This window comes from Cucurbita pepo, chromosome LG09 (genome assembly GCF_002806865.2).
Source record: "Cucurbita pepo subsp. pepo cultivar mu-cu-16 chromosome LG09, ASM280686v2, whole genome shotgun sequence".
NCBI lineage: Eukaryota > Viridiplantae > Streptophyta > Magnoliopsida > Cucurbitales > Cucurbitaceae > Cucurbita > Cucurbita pepo.
The window spans coordinates 1791255-1814749 of record NC_036646.1 but is presented as its reverse complement, the minus strand read 5'-3'; the positions used below and the strand labels follow the sequence as shown (position 1 = coordinate 1814749).

The 23495-nt window shown below is 37.1% G+C and overlaps 3 protein-coding genes and 1 long non-coding RNA gene across 8 annotated transcripts; 3 read left to right on the top strand and 1 right to left on the bottom strand.

Moving 5' to 3' along the window:
* Positions 1 to 673: 673 nt before the first annotated feature.
* On the top strand, positions 674 to 5981 carry LOC111801323 (50S ribosomal protein L15, chloroplastic-like). Of its 4 annotated transcripts, none has more exons than XR_002816122.1 (6): positions 674 to 811; positions 919 to 1270; positions 2814 to 2965; positions 3481 to 3740; positions 4235 to 4389; positions 5780 to 5981. XR_002816122.1 is itself a non-coding variant. In XM_023685274.1 (5 exons), the coding sequence occupies exons 1-4, from the start codon at positions 731 to 733 to the stop codon at positions 3700 to 3702; spliced, it is 807 nt and encodes a 268-aa protein (XP_023541042.1). In that variant the 5' UTR covers positions 674 to 730; the 3' UTR covers positions 3703 to 3740; positions 4235 to 4674. The 4 variants fall into 4 exon arrangements, 2 of the variants coding, with proteins under 2 accessions (XP_023541042.1, XP_023541041.1); XR_002816123.1 differs by having other exon boundaries at positions 5760 to 5981; XM_023685274.1 differs by lacking the exon at positions 5780 to 5981 and having other exon boundaries at positions 4235 to 4674.
* A 196-nt stretch (positions 5982 to 6177) lies between these two features.
* Positions 6178 to 8641, top strand: LOC111802711. Of its 2 annotated transcripts, none has more exons than XM_023687178.1 (4): positions 6178 to 6814; positions 7450 to 7637; positions 7729 to 7792; positions 7900 to 8641. In XM_023687178.1, the coding sequence occupies exons 2-4, from the start codon at positions 7456 to 7458 to the stop codon at positions 8200 to 8202; spliced, it is 549 nt and encodes a 182-aa protein (XP_023542946.1). In that variant the 5' UTR covers positions 6178 to 6814; positions 7450 to 7455; the 3' UTR covers positions 8203 to 8641. The 2 variants fall into 2 exon arrangements, with proteins under 2 accessions (XP_023542946.1, XP_023542945.1); XM_023687177.1 differs by having other exon boundaries at positions 6179 to 6814; positions 7422 to 7637.
* Positions 8642 to 11205: 2564 nt separating this feature from the next.
* On the bottom strand, positions 11206 to 12548 carry LOC111802721 (ribulose bisphosphate carboxylase small chain, chloroplastic-like). Its single transcript, XM_023687188.1, has 3 exons — positions 12137 to 12548; positions 11931 to 12065; positions 11206 to 11605 (listed from the first exon to the last, which is right to left on the bottom strand). Exons 1-3 carry the CDS (start codon positions 12314 to 12316, stop codon positions 11375 to 11377), a joined length of 546 nt encoding a protein of 181 aa, XP_023542956.1. The 5' UTR covers positions 12317 to 12548; the 3' UTR covers positions 11206 to 11374.
* Positions 12549 to 13549: 1001 nt separating this feature from the next.
* On the top strand, positions 13550 to 20137 carry LOC111801592. Its single transcript, XR_002816160.1, has 3 exons — positions 13550 to 13647; positions 13772 to 13867; positions 19748 to 20137. It is a non-coding gene; the product is annotated as an uncharacterized LOC111801592 (long non-coding RNA).
* Positions 20138 to 23495: the final 3358 nt, after the last annotated feature.

The following is a 23495-nucleotide window of genomic DNA, read 5'->3' as shown; positions in this document are numbered from 1 at the left end:
TTCTGCTTTTTTTTTTAATAAAAAAAAAAGAAAAAAAACATCATTTTAAATATATTTACACTCATAACTTATGATAATTAATCATTTCTTTTTTATTACTATTCAATAAATTCTTTAATACTTTGAAAAATAATCCCACCCCAAATAATTATTTTTTAAAAAAATATTAAAAATTAAATAACCCAATGGGAATTTTAGAGAGATTAATTATGCATTTTATAATTTTTTTCCCACCGACCATTTAATCCTACTGATTACTCCACATTTTTCTTTTGACCATCACAGTCGGCTTGACTGCTTTTGTTCGAGTTTTTGGAACCGTTGACGGGGAAAAAATTAAAATAAATTTTTATTTTTTATAAAAATATTTATTCAAATTTAAATAATTAAAATATATATTTTTTTAAAAAGAGATTATGAAAGGGGTTAGATATTAGTCGTTTTTTTTTAAAGTCAAAATTCAAAATTTCAAAATTCAGTTGATTTGGTAAACCGTACGTATCAACGGCTATGTGAGTCGGTGCTGCCTGCCGACGGAACTCTGGGCCGGCCTCATTACTGAAGCTCTTTGGGCCCAAATTTTTATTTATCCAGGAAGAAGCCCATTAGAGAAAAAGCCCAAATGTGGTGGCATTAAAGAAGGCCCATTAGGCCCGTGTCGACACATTGGGAACAAACAGAGGGGAACGGGACGACAACTGTTAGAGTCTGTAAGCGCTGGCTTTCATCCATGGCTGCTTTTCTTTCCTTATCTTCAATTTCTTTGACCAGAACGGCCACTGTTCTTCCTCATTCAACCACTTCCTTCAAGGTAGTTCTTGATTACTTTATTGAAAATTGCAGATGTTAGTTCAGTTCAAATTTCAAGTGATTTGATGCTTTTATCATTCACGAAACTCTAATTCATTACATTTCCAGGGAAATGTGAGGCTATTGAACTCAAATCCGTTCAATATTTGTTCATCTAGACTCAAATTCACGGTCGCAGATGGAAAACGATTGGTTGTTTGCAGCCAGGCTGCTGCGGCTTCCCTGTCTGGTTCGTCCGGTGAGAGTGTGCGGTTCCGTCTCGATAATCTTGGACCACAGGTAGGTTCGAGGAAGAAGGCGAAGAGGAAGGGGAGAGGTATATCGGCGGGACAGGGAGGTAGCTGTGGGTTTGGAATGAGAGGACAGAAATCAAGGTCTGGACCTGGTGTGAGAAAAGGATTTGAAGGTGGACAAATGCCTCTTTATCGGAGAATCCCTAAACTTCGAGGAATTGCTGGAGGTAATCTCCATCCTTGTGATTCTTATCATTCTACTGGTTGCTTTATGTGTATGAATTGTAGAGCTCTACGTATCTGGCTGTTAGGCGTCTGCAATGGCTAATTCTGCTATAGGTTGTTGTTTATTCATTGAGGGATAGTTCAAATTTATTTTAAGCTGTTTAGTGTTTAGAGGTTGTTTTGACAATTTCTGCTTTTTGTGAGATCCCTCATCAGTTGGGGAGGAGAACAAAGTATTCTTTATAAGGGTGTGGAAACCAAATCCTAGCATACGCGTTTAAAACTCTGAGGGGAAGCCCGAAAGGAAAAGCCCAAAGAGGACAATATCTACTAACGGTGGGCTTGGACTGTTACAAATGGTATCAGAGCCAGACACCGGGTGGTGTGCCAGCGAGGACCTTGGGTCCCGAAGGAGGGTGGATTGTGAGAGCCTACTTCGATTGGAGAGAGAGGAACGAGTGCCAGCGAGGAAGCTGGGCCCTGAAGGAGGTGGATTGTGAGATCCCATATCGTTTGGAGTGGAGAACAAAGCATTATTTAGAAGGGTGTGGAAATTTTTCGTAGCAGACGCATTTTAAAAACCTTGAGGGGAAACCCAAAAGGGAAGGCTCAAAAAAGACAATATTTGCTAGCCGTGGGCTTATAGACCATTTGCTATTTGCTATTAGTTGTTTGGACTTCCATTTGCTATTAGTTGTTTGGACTTGTTCTACTCGTAATATTGTGTAATTCCTTCAACCTGGAACGAAGAACATTCAGCCCTGTAAGATTTTTAGGAGTGTAGGACAAGGAGACAAGCTTTCACTCTCTAAGTGGACGTCCTTCTCCCTGTTACACCATAATTATAGTGTTTGGGCTGAGTGATTAGGAAGCTGTAATGGTTTATGATGATGCTTCTTCAAGTATTCTACTAAGTGGGAGAGAGTTTATCTCCAAACTAGACATGAGAGGTTGTTAATTTTATGTGAGATCTCACATCGATTGGAGAGAGGAACAAAACATTCCTTATAAAGGTGTGGAAACCCCTAGTAGTCGCGTTTTAAAACCGTGAGGCTGACGGCGATACATAATGAGCCAAAGCAGACAATATTTGCTAGCGGTGAACTTTAGCTGTTACAGATCATGAAAATGAGAGAAATAGATAATCAATTAACACGAAACAATGACGAAATATCTAATAGGATTAAATGCAAATAAAATGTACTTATGAAAGCGTCTAGATGGAATACACCATCCATGGACCCAATAAATAAACTCCCGAACATAATGTCTTGTATAGTACTAGTATACTTGCCTTGTCCTTGTTACTAGCTATGCCTTAGGTCAGAATGTTTAGTTTATCATCACAGGTTGAGAGGTACTTGAATCTCATGTATGAACGTATTTTGTGATTTCCTCTACGTGTTTCTCTTCTCATTTCTTACTCTTTTCTTTTCTCTAAAAAATGTTCTAAGACGATACGTTGTGTATTACATTTGTCTTTTTCGTTGTTTCGTTTGTATCAACTAATGATATTCGAGCTAAACAATTGTTTTTTCTTTCAAGGTATGCATGCTGGGTTACCTAAATATGTGCCGGTGAATTTGAAAGACATTGAAGCGGCAGGATTTCAGGAAGGGGAACAAGTCACCTTGGAAACTTTGAAGGAGAAGGGTTTAATCAACCCTTCGGGAAGAGAAAGGAAACTCCCATTAAAGGTACTAATGTCACGTGTATCTACATTGTGAGGATAGCAAAGATCAAAATGGACCTTATGGTGCACTATCCTAAATTTTTTGCCTAATTCTTCTTTTGACGATCGACTCAAATAGATAAATTTGGTTATATTTCATCTCCTCAACAAGTTTAGTGTAACTGCAAAAATTCACTGCTAGCAAATATTGTCTTCTTTGGACTTTTCCTTTCGGGCTTCCCTTCAAAGTTTTAAAACTCGTCTACTAAGGAGAGATTTTCACACCCTTATAAGGAATGTTTCGTTTCCCTCTCCAACCGACGTGGGACCTCGCATTTAGTAATAGGCATGTGCAATCAACATGAATTCAGGACAGCTATTCAAAATCTCTCCCGGTGGAAGATTGGATCTGTTATCTCATATTTGCTTTTTCGCGAAAAATATACCAATTGAAGTGGACTTCTTTAGTTGGGTCAACTATTCAATCTCACTAAGTCATGGTAACTGATTGATAATTGCTGGGCTTTGTATTTCCTTCAGATTTTAGCTGATGGGGAGCTGAGTGTGAAGCTAAATATTAAAGCTCGGGCTTTTTCATCAGCAGCCAAAGAGAAGCTTGAGGCTGCTGGCTGCACGCTTACTGTATTACCTGGACGAAAGAAGTGGGTCAAGCCATCAGTGGCTAAGAACCTCGCTCGAGCAGAAGAATATTTCGCAAAGAAAAGGGCTGCAGCAGCTGCTGCAGAACAAGCTACCTCATGAATGCTTGTGTAAAGTTGCAGTTTGGTGACAAATTCCAGGTTAAATCTCTTCCATTGTAATTTGATTGTATTATTGGTTAACTTCAAGAGCAAATTTTGCTTCTCTGAAAATGTTGGTGCCAAAAAATAGTGAAGGAATTTAAAAACATGGTTCAATTCAGAAATAGCGCGTTGAATACTAGTTGACTAGCGAGGGGCAGAGGACATCAAATATGGATGATTCAGTTAGGTCCTAACCATTCCTTTTATTTAAACTAACCACATCCAGATTAGGACATTTCTGAATCAACTGTTGAATTTTCAAAATGGTATTAGAGTGAAAAGGAAATTTGTATTGAATTTAGAGCGACCGAGTTTCGTTTTTAGCACGTGGGTAGGACTTTCAATAGAGCTATGGGGTTTATCCTTTTTTGATACTGGGAATCTGGAACAGGAAAGCAATAGTCTATTAGAATTAGTCAATTTGAAAGTTTTGGTCACTTTCATGATGGTTTGCTTCAATAAATAATGTGTACTGTTGTTTTGGATGCAAGGCATGTGCTTTATTAATCATATATTGCTGGATGACTCATTTGCTGCCATTCAATAATGCTCATTTGCGTCGAGAGAAATTTGAAAGCGACCACAAAACCAAAGGCTGCACCACTCATGGTGGTGCCCTCTTAACAAATTTGGATTTGCTTTCCAGGTCTTTTACTCTATCTCTCTCTCTCTTTCCCTCTCTTCTGAAGCTTTATTTTAGTGTAAAAGGCATACCCACGAGCCAAAAATGATGATCTTTCCAAGCAAGCTTAATCTATGTTAGGAGAAAAGTAAGTTCAAATTTATCTTCCAAAACCCACAGAAATCCCTCGGTTGTTACACACCATGCTGTTTAAGTTATACCTTATATGGCTGGAAATTCGATTCTTGTGTATTCTCTGTAGGAAATTATTGTCCTGATTCTAGCAAAATTAAATGAGAAGTTCTGTAAGGACCGAGAATGAAATGGTGAGTAGGGATAGAAATAGCTCTCAAGTCTACCGTTAGATAAATGTTGTTCTTTTTGTGCTTTCTCTTTTGAGCTTTTGCTCAAAGTTTTAAAACGCGTCTGCTAGGAAGAGGTTTTCATATCTTTGTAAAAAATGTTTTGTTCTCTTCTCCATCCGATGTGGGATCTCACAATCCATCTCCCTTCGAGGCCCAGCGTCTTCGCTGACACTTGTTCCTTTCTTCATTCAATGTGGGATCTCACAATCCACCCTCTTTCGAGATCCAACGTCCTCGTTGACACTCGTTCCTCTTTTCAATCAATGTGGGATCTCACAATCCAACTTCCTTCGAGACCCAACGTCCTCGCTGACACTTGTTCCTCTTTCAAATCGATGTAGGATCTCACAATCCACCCTTCTTCGATTCCCAACGTCCTCGTTAGCCCTCGTTCCTCTTTCCAATCGATGTGGGATCTCACAATCCACCTTCCTTCGAGACCCAACGTCCTCGATGACACTTGTTCCTCTTTCAAATCGATGTAGGATCTCACAATCCACCCTTCTTCGATTCCCAACGTCCTCGTTAGCCCTCGTTCCTCTTTCCAATCGATGTGGGATCTCACAATCCACCTTCCTTCGAGACCCAACGTCCTTGTTGACACTCGTTCCTCTTTCCAATCAATGTGGGATCTCACAATCCACCCTCCTTCGATTCCCAACGTCCTCGTTAGCCCTCATTCCTCTCTACAATCGATGTTGGATCTCATAATCCACTTCCCTTTAGGGCTTAGCGTCCTCGACGATACACCGCTTGGTACCCACCCTCTTTTAGGGCTCAGTATCCTTGCTGGCGTACCGCCCGACGAGATCTCACATCGTCGGAGAGGAAAACAAAACATCTTTTATAAGGGTATGAAAAACTTCTCCTTAGCGTTTTAAAACCTTGAGAAAAAGTTCATAAGGAATAGCTTAAAGACAATAATATCTACCCGCCCTAGCAGCTTTTACATCCTCCTTACCTAGCTGTTAGGATAACTTTAACCGAATAAACTTAAATACATATATATATTATTGTTTTTTTGTGAAGGGAAATATTTTATTTTACAGAAGCACTTCCCAGCACGTCTTAAAGAGCAGGGGAGCATTGCTGGTTCCCAAAGGTTACCGTAAAATTTGGAAGGGTTTTTGTTTACGTCATTATATTTACTCCAATTTATATTTGACTTTTTTTTTTAAATTATATTTTGTTTTTGGGCGTCTGAACACTTGACTACTTTGACGTGATAGAATTTATTTATTTCCACATAAATACAATAAAATTTTATTAGTCAAACAAGCTTCATTTCCATTATCAAAATTTAAAATAAAATTAGAAAATCCAAATAAAAACACATTTCCTAATTTTTAAAAAAAAATTTAACTTTTATTTTTATTAATTTATTAATTTAGCATATAATTTATTATTCCTTATTTTACAAAAAATAATATATAATTAATATTCTGAAGCATAAAAAAAGGACGAAACACGTGATCACTTCATTGAAAAGACCAAAGTTTGCCAACTAACCACATGATCTAAGACACGTGTCGAAATCACGTAGCTTGTATGGTAATTAAGTATAACCGTCCATTTAATTCATCAAAGGGTGGGGCCTACATTGAGATATTTACACAGAATTAATTTAAAATAAAATGTTATAAAAGTTAAGGCGCTGAAACCGGTGATATTTGTGTCGGCCTCGACCGGCACCGCCAATTTTACAATTACTTAATAAATACGAAATTTGAAAATTATTTTTTAAAAGAAATTAACAAAAATTTAAATTTAAAAACCCCAAATACCGAAGCCCAAACCTCCGACCCCAGCGAGTTGGGAACGGTCTTCGTCTTCTTCTTCTTCTTCATCCGCCTTCTCTCTCTACTTTCTCTCTCCTCTGTTCTTAACTTTTTTGTTCTGCTTTTCTGATTGCTCTGTACACTGCGGCGCTGTTCTTCTGTTTGCTCTTTTCCTTTTGTATTTGTTTCCCCGTTTACATCCGCCGGCCCGCCGCTGTCCTGGCTTTTCCTTCTTTCATTCTGTATATAATACTGCTCTCAACTTTTTGAAGGTTGGATACTCAACTGCTGCCACTTGATTTTCAGGTTTTGTTCTTTTTCGCTCCCTCTTTTATTTGATTTTTCTTTTGTTGTGGTGGAATTTGAATCTGTTTGTGAGATATGGAAATTCTAGGCTTCTTTGGCGTGGATCTGGTGTTTGGTTTTGGAGTTCTTTTGGAACTGTTTAGGTCTAGAGATGGTTAATTTTACTCTGGATGAATGGATTAGGGTTTTTAGGGAAGGAAGTTGTGTTTTAGGGTTTGAGGATTAGAGGACTTATTGAATCGTTTATGATTTTAGTATTTTATGAAAATAATTTTGAATTCGTGCAGGTTTTGATTATTAATTTTTTTCGATCTACTAAGGGGCTTTGGATAACATATGTGCGTGTTTGTCTTAATTTTTTAATTGTTATGATAGTGATGTAAAGGATCATGCCATGTAATGAACTAATTTTTCTTTTTTGTCCGTTCTTTTTAGCTTGAATATTTTAATTATTCGCGAAATTTCCGAACAATTTCCGATTTGCGGGGGGGACAAAATCAAACTTTGAATTTTCTTCCGATTTCATCGTTTGTTTGGTGCCATTTGTCGCCAGGATGCTTTGTTTCTTGTATTACATATGTTTTCGGTTGCTTTCTCATCTCTCCAGCTTTATTTGTCCCTTGGAATAACCGAAGGCGAGTATGAATCACTGCGGCATTCTGTCGAACACCTTCTCGGGTCACGACGAGGAGATGAGGACCTCTGTTCCGCGTCCCGTTTCAGACGTTAGAGATCATATTGTTTGCCCTAAACCACGGCGTCTTAGTAATCTACAGGTCGCCGTCAACGGCCACGCCGATAGCTTTTTCCGGTGGAATGTTTGGTTAGTTTTCTGATTCTTATCGTGATTTTACAAAAGAAGAACCCTTGGAAATGCCTCCCTTTTGTTAATTCTTTCTTGAACTGAATTTCAGTCACCAAGTTGAGCAAATTGACATGGCAGCCGGACCGGATCTGCTTGACTTCCTGCTGAAAAAGGTATGCTATGCTCTTATCTCTTTTCATTTTTCGTTTCTTCAGATCATAAGAGATGAATATCGGAATTTAGAGGAGGCCCTGGTAGCTTAAGTTGTTGAATTTTATAGGATTGTCGCAGCGTGGATCAATCGTTTACGCAGTTGGCTTCGACGCCCCCTTTTTTACGTGGGTCTCCGCCGAGCAGAGTAGCCAACCCATTGATTCAGGACGACCGTTTCGGGGATGAAAATTTCATCCCCTTTTCACCGATCGCTTCACCGTCAGGTCAGTTGTCGCCCCCTACAGCAACCTCCAGGAAGGGAGGCGGCCGTGTAAGGGCGAGTTTTGGGAACAAACCAACGGTGAGGATTGAGGGTTTCGATTGCCTGGACAGGGATAGGCAAAATTGCAGCATCCCTGCCTTCGCTTAGAAAACCCATCTCAATTTCAAATCCATAGAATACAAAGATCTCCAAATACAATTTGCCCTTCTTTTGTGAATACTTTTGAAGTGTTCTTTGAAAATGTAAATGAAAATCAATTCCCATGTATACAAAAGCTATGTATTTTTAAGCTTTTTTTTCTTTTTTTTTCTTTTTTATTCTTTTTTTTTTTTCTTTTTTCGAGTCGATCAAGAACAAGCAAGGATGCGTGGATGGTCAACCTCTTGTATTATATTTTTGTACTTAGAAGTCATAAGGTTGAGGAAATTTTCATTGTTGTTCGCTGGTTTTGGGATGATTTGTGAGAGAGAGTGAGAGGCAATTTGTAGATATTGCAGAAGAACTTGAAATGGAGTCTGTAGAAGTGATGAACATGTTGATATATTGTAGAACATTTCTTATTCTTAATCTCTGTTCATCATCTTTCTTTCTGAATCTCTGTTCATCTCTGTTCATCTTTCTTTCTGGGTTTTTTGAATTTTGTTTTGAAAGTATGCTTAAGCATAACGCTAGCTACCGATATGGATCCATAAGATTGCTTTTTCAGGGCATCTTCTTCAGGGAATCGCCGACCTCTCCGGCTTTTGCGAAAGCCACTTTGTTGGTCGAATAAGTACCTCCCTCTCTCCCTCCCTCCCTCTCTAGTTGAGGATAAGTTTCTCTCTAGTTGAGGATTAGCGGACAACATCGTACCATTGTAGAGAGTCAGAAGACAATATCGTACCATTGTGAAGAGTCGAAAGACAATATCGTACCATTGTGGAGAGTTGTGATTCATAACATTGTATCAGGGTTATGCTCTTAGGTTAGTCTTGTCAATAAAATCCTTAAATGTCGAATAAAGAAGTTGTGGGCCTCAAAGGTGTAGTCAAAAGTGACTCACATGTCGAATAAAATATGTACATTATTCGAGAACTCCAGAAGAATCGAGCCACGATTAAGGGGAGGTTGTTCGGGCCCTTAGGGTTGTTGAGAGTGTGTTTATGTTGGTTAATTGAGGGATTCCTAACCTCTCTCTTTCTCTCTCTCTTCAGAGCAGCTTTGTTGCAGAGCTTGTCTCTTTAATGGAGTATTGATTTCTGAATTCTGACACAATTTTGTCGATGGGATCAAAGATTCTTTGCTTCCTGCTATAACTTGGACCGTTTACTCAAGCTTGGCTAGCCGTTCTATTTGGGCTTACTAACATGCTGCAAAACCTAAGCCCAATTGTGTGGATGGGCTTGAACCCATGTCACAATAATGGGCCGGAAATAGGCTTGAACCCATGACGTAATAATGGGCCGTAAATGGGCTTGGACCCATGTCACAACAATGGGCCGTAAATGGGCTTGGACCCATGCCACAATAATGGGTCGGAAATGGGCTTGGACCCATGTCACAATCATAGGCCGGAAATGGGCTTGGACCCATGTCACAATAATAGGCCGAAAATGGGCTTGGACCCATGTCACAATAAATATGGGCCGGAAATGGGCTTGGACCCATGTCACAATAATAGGCCGAAAATGGGCTTGGACCCGTCACAATAATAATGGGCCGGAAATGGGCTTGGACCCATGTCATAATAATGTGCCGGAAATGGGCTTGGACTCATGTCACAATATTGGGCCGGAAATGGGCTTGGACTCATGTCACAATAATGGGCCTGAAATGGGCTTGGTTGTTGTGCCGTACAATTCGGAAAGGGACGGATTGATTGTTGGATTGAAACAGTGGTTCACATGTTCATGTCATTTTCCTCCACTTGTATAATAATTTTTCGAAAACGAAATCAAAATTCATCATAATCACATATTTATATTCAATATTTAAATAAAAAAATTAATGTAAGAAAATTACCAATATAACCTATTCAATCTAGTTTTGAAGTAAAATTTAACCTAAATGATGAAACAAGAGGGTCTAAAAACCTATAAGAGTTCGTCTTGACCGAGTCCAACTTGACCTGAACCAGTTGAGTCGTTTGAGCCCGTGTGGCCGTGCCCTCGCATGTCTACAACCCAATAATTCACAGTAGAAGCCCAATTCACCAACGAGCTAATCCTATTAGAAAAAACGAGAGGAAACCCTAAGCCCTCTTCACATAAATTACTCGTTTATTCTTACCGAATTACAACTCAGTTGGCTGCTTCTATAGATAAGGCGGAGTGTCCTTGGCTCAGCATTATAGCACATAGGGGTTCAGCGCTACTACAGCACTTCGCTAACGCTCGGTTAAGTCTTGAACCTTCGTGCTTACCATTCGCTTTCTCAGTAGCAAAAGCTCTTCTCTTTGCCCCTTACGATGAAAAGCCTTAAGCGAGAGATTTGTTGTTTTATTGCTCTTGCTTCCTCACATCTGGGCTCGTCTAGCCAACTTAGCTTTTTGGTAGTTGAAGCGGACATTTCGAAATGACAGCATCGAAGATATATATAGATATAGATATATATACACGATTATGCTTACTAAAAGATTGACTTAGGCCAGCGTGAAAGAAAAGGCGGGCACTCTCGTGTTTCAACCCTACTATACTATTAATAGTTGCGGAACTGTTCATCAAGCCATTTCTCACCTCAGCCCCTAAATAAGAAGAAGGGTACTTTACAAATAGGAGGTAATTTATTCGCACCTAACTGTGATAGTCCTCTCGGTACCTTATGTGAGCTTTGTTACTCGTGGGCGATTTCTACGGATGAAGGGTCATGCATCCTTTAAGACAAGGGCACTTCAATTGATATTTTTCGTTAATTTCTTTTCTTTTTCATACAAATAAAACTTCAACATTATTAAAAAGTTAAATTTGTTTGCATCATTTTGATAATTGTGACGTTCTATCTTCTGTACCCTTCAATCAAAACATTAATTTACTCGTAAATATATACGTTCTAATTATAAACGACAATCAATTTCTCCATCATATCTAAAAAATTACTTAATTTTTATCGCGATTTCGATAGAATTCCATAGAATTTGGCGATGCATAAAGATAGAAAGATTGATACGAGTTCTTAACAACAAATCAAAGCATCATTTATTCCGAATCGAGTTGGAAAGTCGGGGAAATAAACATAGCTTGATGATGAACACAACAAAATGTAAAGAGAAAATTAAGGTTTAAAAAGGAAATAAATTTGTTGAAACCCAAGTGAAGGCGGCGATGGGCGGGAATGAAGAAACTTAGTAGGATGCAGGCTTGTAGACAATGAAACTGATGCACTGCACTTGGCGGACATTGTCAAACCCAATGACCCTGATGAATGCGTTGGGGTACTCCTTCTTGGCCTCCTCGATCTCAGCCGCCACCTGAGCTGGGTCTGTGCACCCGAACATGGGCAGCTTCCACATGGTCCAGTATCGTCCGTCGTAGTATCCCGGTGACCTGTGGTTCTCACGGTACACAAATCCCTTCTGCAAAATCATCCAAACCCAGTTCAGAAATGATCATGAGTTTATAAGCAAGTAATACATCTCAATTCTTGCTAGCCAAAAACCAAGCCACCAATGTCATGTCTGGTATCAGAATTATGCTTTTAATTTAGCCATGTTACTAGAATCATCAAATGTCGAACAAATAGGGTAAAGGGTCATGAGAAAGTAGTCTAGCCTCAATTAAGGGGAGGTTGTTCGAGGGCTTCATAGGCCTCACACGAGACTTTATGGTATACTTTGTTCGAGGGGGGATTTTCTATATAGCATACCATTGTGGGGAGTCGTGATTCTTAATATGACTAACCTCCAACTCGAACTCGATGCAGGGAACCCAGCCAGAGCGGAGAAGGTATGCAATTTCCTTCAACAATTGTTCACCGGTAAGATCAGGCAGGTAAGACAGAGTCTCGAACTTCTTCAATCCAAGTGGTGGCCACACCTTTACAAACAAACCCACAAAAAATTAAGAACAACCCATAATTTTAACAAACGAATTGAGTGGTTTAATACCTTCATGCACCGAACTCTGCTACCATTGCTAGCAAGAGTGGTGATGTCGTTGTTCTTGCGGGTGACAGGGAAGCCAGCGGTGGATTTCAGCCCAGTGTAGGGTGCTACCATGCTAGCTTGAGCAGGGGAAGCCCTGTTCACGGAGGCGACAGCGGCGGCGGAGGAGACAATGGAAGCCATTGATACCCTCTGTTCTGTTTTTTGTTCTGTTTTTTGTTAGCTAGCTAGGTAGTAGAGTACTTGAACGCCGGCGCTGGTTGAGTTAGCGACGGGTGACACTCAGAAATGGTGTATTTATAAGGCCTTAGCTCAATTCAACCCCTTTCGCTTCAACGATTCTCCACCGCTTAGGCCTTTTTATCCATTCGCAAACCCATTCAGTGGTCGTAAGCTTGGGATTCAAGATCATGTCACGCTTGTAATGACCACACAGTGGATTTCAAATCTTATCCCCTTTTCCCTCCACCATCTCGTTTTGACACGTGTCAACGACCCATTACCCTTATCTCTATCTCCCCCAATTGGGCCGACGTTTTTCAGCCGACCGATTCTCTTTGTCCTACGTGTAAATTTATATTTATTGAAGTGGGTCTGATTTAAAGTAATCCACGTAAATGAAGGGTACTGTCCACGTCACTCACATGCCATGGGCTTAACTACGTGGACCCCTTGCCTTATGGGAGGGAAAGAGAGAGAGGATGCCACGTAGACTAGATTCATGGTTATGGGCCGCTTATTGGGAGCCCAAAGCCCAGAGCCTTGTCTTGGGCTCTTATTGCAAAATAGACGGGCCCATAATCTTATATTTTGTTATTACCATTTAAATTTTTTTTAATTTAAAAAATATATTTAAAAATATCAATAAAAATTTTAAAGTAGCATTAATTTTTTTTCTTTACATAAACTTTTTTAACGTCAATATATGAACGTCTCGACACTTCAATTTTTATATGTTTTATAAATTATTTTTCGTCTATGGCCAAAAAAATCGATAGTTGATTTCTACCTTCATTAATGGCAAATATGTATCAGTAATACAAATCGGGTGGATATTTGTGAATTCTCACATCGGTTGGAGAGGTGAAGTAAACATTATTCATAAGAGTGTGAAAATCTCTCCATAAAAAACGCGTTTTAAATGTTTACTAGTGGTGAGTTGATATTGAAGTCAAATGTTCATGCGTCGTTTTAGTAATATTTTGAGTATATCAACGATATATAAATATTAATCAATATTTAATTTTAATAATATAATATTTTGAGTATATCAATTTTCTTTTTAAAAAATAAAATAATAATAATAATAAAATGCAAGGCTTTTTATTTCAAAAAATTCTAAATTTATTTGAAATGTGGGCCAAAATATCCATTCGGGCCCATTTTCGCGGCTTCTCGCGGGATCACGCGCTTGCCTGACCCAGTCGTCTCGTCGGTTCCATGGGAGCGCCACTCTTGGAACAACGAACTTCAAAGCTCTTACCCGAAACCAAAGCAGGTTCAGCAAGTCCAAGGTACAATTTCTCTATCCTTTTCGTTTTCCATACCATTCGCTGTGTCCGGTTTCTTTGTTGAAGGTACAGTTCAAATTGAAAAGTTGCATTTCACTCTCGCTTACTCGTGATATCTTATACGTAGCGGTTCGTCATTGCTATCCTGAGATAATGATGAAGCATTTTCGGCGCTCTTTCGTGAACTTTCGGACTAGAATGATGTTAAAGGATTGAAAACCGTGTAAGTACCACATTCTCCGTCTTATTTACTATACTGAATTGTTCTTGATTCTCGATTTTTGTAAGCATTGTTTGTCTGTGGATTTCTTGTTTAATTTACTGTTGATTTTGCATTTATGTAATCAGAACAATCTGTTTCAAGTTTGAATTTCGTAAATCTAGTTAGTCTTTGAGCTCATCCTATCGTGTTATTAAGCGCATTAGTGTATTAAGATTACTCTGGCTTAATAGATTAAGATTTGAGTAACCTTTGTTGAGAGTATGCTTGTTGTATCAAAAATCTCGTTGTTTTCTAAGAGCAGGAGCTCTGGATAATGACTCGTGTCCTTGAGATTTCTTTAACGGAAGCATGTCAGAGTTAGGATACCGAGGATATCTCGGTTTACATCAATTGCTGCCATAGAGATAACCTGAACTATAGGAGCCACAACTAGCATAACATTCTCGAACTCCTCTAAGCAAATGTTCGGATTAGCTAACTTGGCAATACGAAGAAAGTGTGAAAAACTACAGTGATAGAAATTCTAGTTCTGTTAACCATCCTCCTTGTAACATATGGCTGCACAATTTAAATAGTTGAGGCAGCATTTGAATTGTAGAGACTCATTTATGTCCCCTCTCTAGCCTAACAAACTAGGCCAACTCACTACAACTGATTAGTGAAATCTCACCGACTCTTTACAATTCAGGCACTTGCTAACCAATATTTTCCTAGCACTCTACTCTTTGAAGATCTCCACCTTTTATTCCTGTACAGATAAGATAAAAATGATCTTTCCCTTGTATATCCATCAGCTAGACTCGCATACTGGAGGTTAATCTTTTTCATGTTTCAACACGAGTCACTATTTAATGTACCTAGGCGACGTCTTCATTTATTGACAATGGAGGTAGAACCTTTAAATCTGTTGGTCTTAGTTGAGTGATAAACCAGGATTTTGGAGCCTTTCAACTCATTGTGGACCCTTGTTTCAGAAACAAAGTGAGACCAGTTAGATCAATCCAAGTTTGGCAATATTTGGGATGTTTAAAAGAGAGGAATAAGAGCATTTTTGTTGACAAGAAAATGTTTGGTGGAAGAGGCGTGAAAGTTAGGTCGCTTCTGAAGTTTCTAGCTGGATTTCCGTATGGAAAGTTTCTTATCATGTTTATGCCTAATTGCCAGATTTTTGTAGCTTCCCTCTCTAGACAAGGTTCTTACTGCCTTCCAGGCTTCTTTCATGATTTCCTCTTTATTCTTTATTTTATATATATATATATATATAAAAATTGTTTTGCCCTTGCCCAATCGGTAATTTATTTTCTTATAAAAGTAAATGGACACGAAGATCAGCTTTTTAAACACCCAAAGCCTATGTTAGCATAGACTACTGTCATATTTGCCTCTCGAATAAATTGAAGCTCATAGATCAGAGAGAAAGGATTAGAAGAAAACCTGCGCGAGAAAATACAGACCTTTTGGCATCATTTTCAAAAGCTTAGAACAAACTAGTAAATTTACGTGAATGAAAATATTTCTTTAAAAATCCATTTTATACCAATGCGAAATAGAAAAAAAAAAACCAAATCAAAACAAAAACTTTTTGACTGATGGGCAATTGCCTCTCACCTAGTTATAACCTTGGTGTTGACGCCTTTCCGTGGAATCCATTTTTTTCTTTCCGTAGGAATAGCATCTTAAATCCAACATCTTCCACCAGGCTCTTAATTTTCTCAATTCCAAGAAAAGAAAATGCCGAGATCTGGTGTTTCAGAATAACTTGTGATAAAATTAAAGTGGGACCTACTCATTATTGTTAGTTTGATCTAGTTTCATTCCATCATTGTCTTCTTTCTGAGGAGAATGAGAAAATTATCTCCAAAGTCATTCATTCAGCAAAATAATTCAGGAAATAATAAGATCTCTCATTACTTAAAAATACAGAAAAATTTGGGATTTGATACCATCTATAGTTAGGCGATTGGTTTGGCACCAAGGAATTCCACTTTTGTGAAAGGAAAGAGAACCAACGTAGTGGTGAGGCAAAAAATGCTGCCAAATAAAGAGGATATGTGAACATAGTGAGGGTAAGACTACCAAACTTGCAGTACTAATTGGTAGAAATGTAGAAAGCTTCTTTCTGATAAACAGATGGGAAAAACCCTTGCAAAAAGGGTGCCATGGAGGTGAGTCCAACTAATCAACAAAATCAAAATAATATGAATGGAGTGAGCAAAGATAGTAAATTAGTGTTGTGAACCCCATAAAAACTAACCTTAAATCTCATGAACTAAAAGTATATTTATCCCAACAATTACAAAATAATAGTTTAAGAAATTGTAAATTTAATATTCTATTTTGGTATGTTATAACAAAATATTATATAAAAATAAAAGGCATATAATTAGGTCAATTCTGATTGATTATTAGTGATAAACATATAATATAATTAATGGTTCTTATGACATTACAATTAATCCCTATCTAAATTAATCAACAATAATATGATCACAACTATTATAGACAAATTTATATCAATTAAGAGATGCTATATTAGTAAATACTTTCTCGAAAAGATATATTTAAAATTAATTTTAAGAAAATACATAGTAATCCAAAACTTAATTTGACTCGAACATATTTCCCTGTCAACTAGAAATAACTTGCATGATAAAAAACTTCATTCAATTTTCAAGGATTTTCTCTTTCTTTTCCCTTTCCTTTTCCTCTCCCCAAGTTTTTGAACTCTCATTAAGCTCGAGTGTAAATTGGAATCTTGTTATTTGATTCCTTTAGTTCCTTCTCAGTTCACTGTATCACTTTCACTTGTTCGTATCTGAGCACCAAGAATAAACATGGAAGGACCAACACCACCTATTTTACGTAAGACTCTGATGTTGCTATCCGCAATGTAACGGGTGCTTTCTTAATTCTCCAAGCTATTGAATCACTGTTTATGGATGCTGAACTGTGCAATCTTTTGGAAGATCATTTCCTCCTTGAAAACATCATCTCTAGTCCGTAACTCGTTTTTCATCCTGGTGACGTTGTCAAGCTAACAATTATGGAAATTAAAACCTCCCTGTAAGTTCAAAATCTTTTGGGTGCATCATTGAAGTCAGACATTGAATACAAACTTCGACCAACTCGTGAAAGAAGTTCGAATTTTGTGTTTAATGCTTCTTTTCAGATTTCCTGGTTGCAGATGCAGATACAATCAATAGTGCATATCTACGAGTGATTCTCTGAACTTCTCCAGTGAACACTGCAGAAAGGTGGTTTTTTTTTTTTTTTTTTCAATTGCACTTCTGAAAAATCTACCATCCTTCACAAAGGTTACAGTGGCAAAGTTATCTCCTAAGGCAAGCCGTTCAAACTCATTGGTCGGAATGGCTAGCCATTCTTAAAATCCACCCCATCTCCTCTGCATATAGGCATATTATTGGTTTATCTCTATTGGGTCCCTGATGATATATTATGATCAGACTGTGTGTAAATTCATGGTGTTCATGAGCAAAAGAGGTTCTGAAGATGATAGGAGCTTTGGGTAATGAAGCCAAATTCTGAAGATTATTATATGTTCAAAATGTATCATTTAAGGTGGACTGTCCTATACTGATTGCCGAAGGGAGAGGCTCCTTTGTTGTTAGTGGCTGGAGAAAGTATGTTGAATAAGATTTAAGCAAAGAATATTTCAGTCAGAGTATTACTTTTTGGAGTCAGTCAGAGACAGCTTGTGATTTGGTTCAATATAGAGAAAACTAAGCTTGTATATAATTCCAAGTGAAAAGAAAAAGAAAGAAAGGAGTATATTGGAACTTTTAGGAGCTGTCAAATCAGAAGAAGTTGAATTCCCTTATTGACCAAGTCATTTGCCTTACTTTCCCAACCTCTTTCTTGCCCTAAACTTTAGAAAATACTCATATAGTCTTAAATCTTTTATTCTTGATTTTTGGACTAAATATTTAGTAATTTGTTTTAAAAATAATCCCATTGATCATTTTAAAACTAAAAAAAAGCTTTTACCATTAGTAATCTACACCATATTACTTCTCTTTTTCATTTTCTTTTTTCTCTACTTATATTTATATTTATATTTATGATCTAAAACTTTCTTATTTTTCCTATCGGCTTAAATATCCTCTTACTCTACTTTCTTTCTTTCTTCCACCTTTAGAACTACCCATTCAATCGAAGTATATATAGGTTATAGCAAGAATAACGAATAATAATATAATCACTAAAGAATGTTAGAATTTATATATTTTAACAAGGTTATCTGTGGGTAATTAAATGTAGGGTAATATGTCAAATGTAGAGTAACATTGCTAAATTTATAGTAATGAAGATTTTGTTCATCACTTTTAGTTCAAATTAGTTTATTTGCTATATAATTAATTTAAGAAGGTTCCTTGTCATGGAAGATGATATTTTGAAAAATGAGCTTGATTTTGAGATTTTTGTGAGATTTTATACTTTGTTATGTTTTGTTAATGAAAAAATTGGTGTAAGAATTGGACAAATAGGAAAAGATGAGTGTCTATATAGAAAAAAAAAAAATATTGATATGAGTTACTTTTAAATGGGTTCTTCTAGAGTTTCCAACCCAAGATTTTTAAATAAATATTATGGGTGCTAATACAATTTTTTTAAATTCAAAACTATTTTTGTTAATTGTTTCTATTTATGTTCTAATAGTATATTTTTAAAAAAAGAAATTTAAAAAGAAATTGAAAATATTAATAAAACTCTCAAAAGTTCACCTATTAAGTGTTAGGAATCACGGATTTATATAATGTTGATATTGTCCACTTTGAACATAAGCTCTCATGACTTTGTTTTGAGCTTCTCCAAAAGGCCCCATACCAATGAAGATAGTATTCCTCACTTATAAACTTATAATCATTCTCTAAACTAGTCAAAGTGAGACTCACTTCCAATAATCCTCAATGATAAGAAGGTCGGTCTAAAAAGATATATTTAACTTTTTTTTCTTTTTAAACATTTAGCCTTAGTTTCATGAGTGAGTGAAGGAAAATGGAGGAGTGAGAAGGCGAAAGGGCCAAAAGGAAAAAGGCAAAGGTAATAAAGGACACCGGAAGAGGATTAAAAGGTGATAAGACAGAAGAAGAGTACAAAGTGGAAATAGGAAGCAAAAGTTGCTGAACTTTAATGCCTGCATCATGCTCAGAATTGAACACAGGCTTTCTGAAATTGATAGAACGTGGCCCTTTCCTTTTACATCTTCTGTTTCTGCGTAGGAACTGCCTCATTTCTCTATTCATCTTATGCCTACTCTGCTCTAAGTTTTACACCCCAGTTGGGTTGGGGAGCTCCCCAAGAACACTCCCATAAGTCATGTATTATCAAAAATCATGGAGAAAAAGAAAAAACAAACCCCCTCTTGGCTATACCATACATGGCTTTTCTATGGAATCTTTATCATAAAAAAATAGGCACCGACAAAGGTCGGATTCTGAATGAAACTCTACTTGTTTTGGTTATTGTTTAGTGAATAGGGAAGAAAAGGAGTCAAACCCAAGTTCCGTTACCATATTATATGAAGGTGGACCATTTCAGCCTGCTATTCCCTCATCACGTGGCCCACCGTCGTCCTTCTCTCTTTTCTCTGAGTGTCCCATTCCATTATAGCCGTCTTTTCTTTGTTCTTATATCTCACAACTAAGCTTCAAACCCCATCTGAGAGAAATACAGACAACAACGCCATTTGGGTTTGACATTTTATTTATTCATGTCGACCCTCATACACACGGGATTTCAAACCTACTGAACTCGAGTTTCATCCAATTTCATTCCTCTTCTCTTCCAGCAATGTGTACCAGAAGAATCGCCGCTTCCTCTTCTTTTGCCATCCTAATTTTGATCCTCTGGGTGTCGCAGATTTGGGTTTTTTGTTGTTTCTCCCAAGCTAGAGCTTCAAGGATTTTCCCACCACCACCGCCGCCTCCGCCGCCGCCCCACACAACGGACAAAACAGACCACGCCAACCGCCGATATGAACTACTTCAAAAATACTTCAAGGACAGAGCCTTCCTCGATCCCCACCGCCACCATGAAGGATTCGTAGATAGTAAACGGAAAATACCCAGTTGTCCAGATCCTCTTCATAATTAGTAGGATTAATTCATTTTTCCATCCAAAATACCCCCGTTTTTCTCTTTCTTTTCTTTTTTTCTGCTCGTTCTCTGAGATTCAACGGAGAAAACCGGGGTTATTTTGGTTCTCCTCTTTGTTATATATGAAATCATAAAGTTTCTTCTTTTCAATTCATTCCACTTCAGAAAACAATGTGTAGTAGTAGCAGTAGTGGCGACTAGTGATTTCTTCTTCCATGTTCTTTTGTTCTATTGTCTTTTGACTTGAATCAAAACACCAACTTTTTAACTGCAAAAAACCAGAGGCCAGAAGAGAATTAAACCGGTGTATAATATGTCCTTTCAGTGTCCAATCTGAATGATCTGTCAGTCATTACAGAAATATCCGTTTATCACTTCGGACTTGTCTCCTTATTGGGCCTACTGGGCCTTCATCACCAGGCCCAACCCTATAAAATCAGATCCCGTTGGTTGAGGAGAGAGAAGAAATTTTGATATGGACAAGGGTTTACTGAAATTTTAAAAATGATTTTATTGTTCCCATCAAGTCATTTAAAAAATGACCAATTCTACTCTGGGTAACTTAATCATGAGCTGAAGTCTTTTTTTAATGGATTCATGAAAAAGAGGGAAGTGCTTGAAGGGGACAAATCTAAAGTTAAAATGAGTCATATAAATAGTAGGAAGAAGTAGAATGGTGGTTGGATTTTAGTGTTTGTTTGGTTTAGGAAAGGGAGATTTGGAAATCTCTGTGGTTGTTGGTTTGTGCCATAATTTATTTGTCATACATTGGAACACCCACCGATGAGAAAAAACAAACCTAGTAATGAGTACGAACCCGAGTTAAAAAAGTTGATGACCTGATAATAGGGAGAATAGGGAGGGATATGACCGAACCCGGGCTGCTAGTAGTAGTAAATGGTTAGGTAACAAGCTTTACATTTTTTCAAATTTAATTTGGTGGTTTTATTGGAAAATTAGGAGGAAGGGAGAAAAAAACAGAGAAATCGAGATATGAGAATACGGCGGGTATTGCGCGGCGAAGAAGTTAAGAAAGCTGCAATTTATTTATGCACTTAGCGGCCTGCTTTCTTTGTCTGCTTGCAATTTGGATTTCGGAATAAAATTGACCATTTATCTCTCTTTTTCTAAATGAAATTCAAATTTCTTCATAAAACAAAGGAAAAAACCCATAGATTATTGAAAGTTGGTGAAAGAATTTATGGGTAAACAAAATCCGGTGAAAACAAATATTTATAGAGAAAAATTAGTAAGAAATTTCAAGCGGAAATTATAATAATTTATTGCTAATAAATTACTTAGGGGTTGAGGATGGTTGGGAGTGAGTCCCACCTGGACTAATTTAGGAAATGATCGGGATTGTTGGGAGTGAGTTACACATTGGCTAATAGGAATACAAGATTGTTGGGAATGAGTGTCATACTGGCTAATTTAGGACAAGATTGCTGGGAATGAGTCTCCCTCATTAATTAGGAAATGATGATGGGTTCATAAGCAGGAATACATCCACATTGTACTAAGTCTGCACAGGAATACATCTACATTGGTACTAAGTCTGTCATGGACGAAGAGTTAGGAATTGATTATTTTAATTATAAGTTGAAGATTTAATTTTTGAAATATATATATATATATATATATATATATATAATAGCTTTTATAAGCTGTCTTTTTATTTATGAGGTAGGATGGGTAGGTTTGTAAATTTAATATTTCTTTGAACTTTGAATATTAAATTTAATATTTCAATTTATATTCCAGCATATGGTAGGTGTGAGTATTATTGGTATTATTCAAATTTTGATAGCTCATATATGGTTTTTTTTTTTATTATTATTATTATTATATATATATATATATATATATATATATATATATATATATATATATTAAATTGAATAGCGTAATTACATATAAAGTTTGGGTACCCGGCCCATTGATAGATAACGGACCCTACCGGCCCATTAATGGTCTATTGGGCCATCTCCCCGACCCATTGATAGACCGTGGATCGTACCACTAGCCCATTTATGAGCTAGCGGGCCCAAAATTGATGAAACGGGCTTTGCTACCAAAATTTATGGATCCATATAGACTAGTTTTCAAATTTAAAACTAACACATAAAAAACGAGGACCATTTGAGAAAACCCTAGAGGGATTTCAATTTCAATATCAAGATTAATTACAATGGATATAGAAACGTACGGTCATGATTGATAGTAATAATAATATTTTGAAGACGATTAAAAGACGCCTCGTCTCCCAAGCTTAGGTGGTTGAATTACATTCAGAAACATGTCAGGATGATTCAGACTACCGGTAAAAAGTTAAAACAATATGAATATTGGACCATTAATCAATGTGAGGACAACTCTAAGACTAACCTAACGTGCAAATTTGGTCTCAATCTTTACTTTTAAAAAGAAAGCCATAAAATAATTGAAGTATTAGAATAGCTTACACATATATCATGCTAGTGTCGGTTGAGCCTACAAACGTTCTTTTTCCCTATTTTGTTGACTACTCGATCTTTTAAATAATGAAACGTAAGCTTATTGCCTTGAAATATATGTGCACATAAAAATCAAACCGAGCACTATTTTCTAAGTTTAGCTTTTTTAGTAAGTTTATGGTAATTAAACAAAAAACCCATTTGATTGAAACGATAAAAAGAAGCCCTAATGGAAGTGTACATTTAGGGCATGAAACAATATACTTAAATTAGCAAATCCAAAGGGGAAAAAAGGGATTAATTATGGGTAAGAGTATCAAGTTTAATGAGACAACAAAATCCCCACATTAATCAGAGAATCAAAGTCATAAGCCCAAAAAATGGAAACCACTTAATACTTAATTAACTTCACTCATCCTCTCCCCCACACAAACCATTTGCTCCTCAGCGGTTTCTATATTCCAATGGCTGCATTATTTATCTCTTCCAACGCTTTGACTTTTTTATTTATAATATATTTTATTACGTTAAACTCTCGTTGTATTCGTGTCATCTATAGTCAGATAACTTATGTTCAAGCCTCTGACCCCGTTTGAGAAGAAGCTTTTAGAAAATTGTTTGAGAGATCAAGAGAAAGGAGTCAAGCCTCGATTAAGGGGAGGTTGTTTGAGAGCTCCATAAGTCTCAGGGGATGCTTATAGTGTACTTTGTTAGAGGAGAGAATTGTTGGGAGTGAGTCCACTGACTTAGGGAATGATCATGAGTTTATAATAAAAGAATATATCTCCATTAGTGCTTATGCTCAAAGTGGACAATATCATACCATTGTGGAGAGTCGTGATTCCTAATAAAAACATAGGCATAAAGATTCTTAAAGACGAGTTTGAAAGTACGAATGAGAGAAAAATTTAACAACAACGTTATATAACAATAAGCAAAAGTCAACACAACGACTTAAACAGCGTATAACTTTTCAAATAGCGGGAATGAGGAGCTACATTTAAAAAAACCAGTCTTTCAATTCTACCATTTCCAAACTTTAACTTTCAATTTGGGGGT

Bases quoted from the DNA above. Each gene is read 5' to 3' on its own strand.
- LOC111802721 (XM_023687188.1), bottom strand. From the start codon at position 12,316: ATGGCTTCCATTGTCTCCTCCGCCGCCGCTGTCGCCTCCGTGAACAGG. The intron at 12,066-12,136 runs GTATTAAACCAC...TTGTTTGTAAAG, and splicing joins GCAGAGTTCGGTGCATGAAG to GTGTGGCCACCACTTGGATT. The intron at 11,606-11,930 runs GTTAGTCATATT...ATGATTTTGCAG, and splicing joins GCATCGAGTTCGAGTTGGAG to AAGGGATTTGTGTACCGTGA.
- LOC111802711 (XM_023687178.1), top strand. From the start codon at position 7,456: ATGAATCACTGCGGCATTCTGTCGAACACCTTCTCGGGTCACGACGAG. The intron at 7,638-7,728 runs GTTAGTTTTCTG...ACTGAATTTCAG, and splicing joins TTTTTCCGGTGGAATGTTTG to TCACCAAGTTGAGCAAATTG. The intron at 7,793-7,899 runs GTATGCTATGCT...TGAATTTTATAG, and splicing joins TTGACTTCCTGCTGAAAAAG to GATTGTCGCAGCGTGGATCA.
- LOC111801323 (XM_023685274.1), top strand. From the start codon at position 731: ATGGCTGCTTTTCTTTCCTTATCTTCAATTTCTTTGACCAGAACGGCC. The intron at 812-918 runs GTAGTTCTTGAT...TTACATTTCCAG, and splicing joins ATTCAACCACTTCCTTCAAG to GGAAATGTGAGGCTATTGAA. The intron at 1,271-2,813 runs GTAATCTCCATC...TTTTCTTTCAAG, and splicing joins ACTTCGAGGAATTGCTGGAG to GTATGCATGCTGGGTTACCT.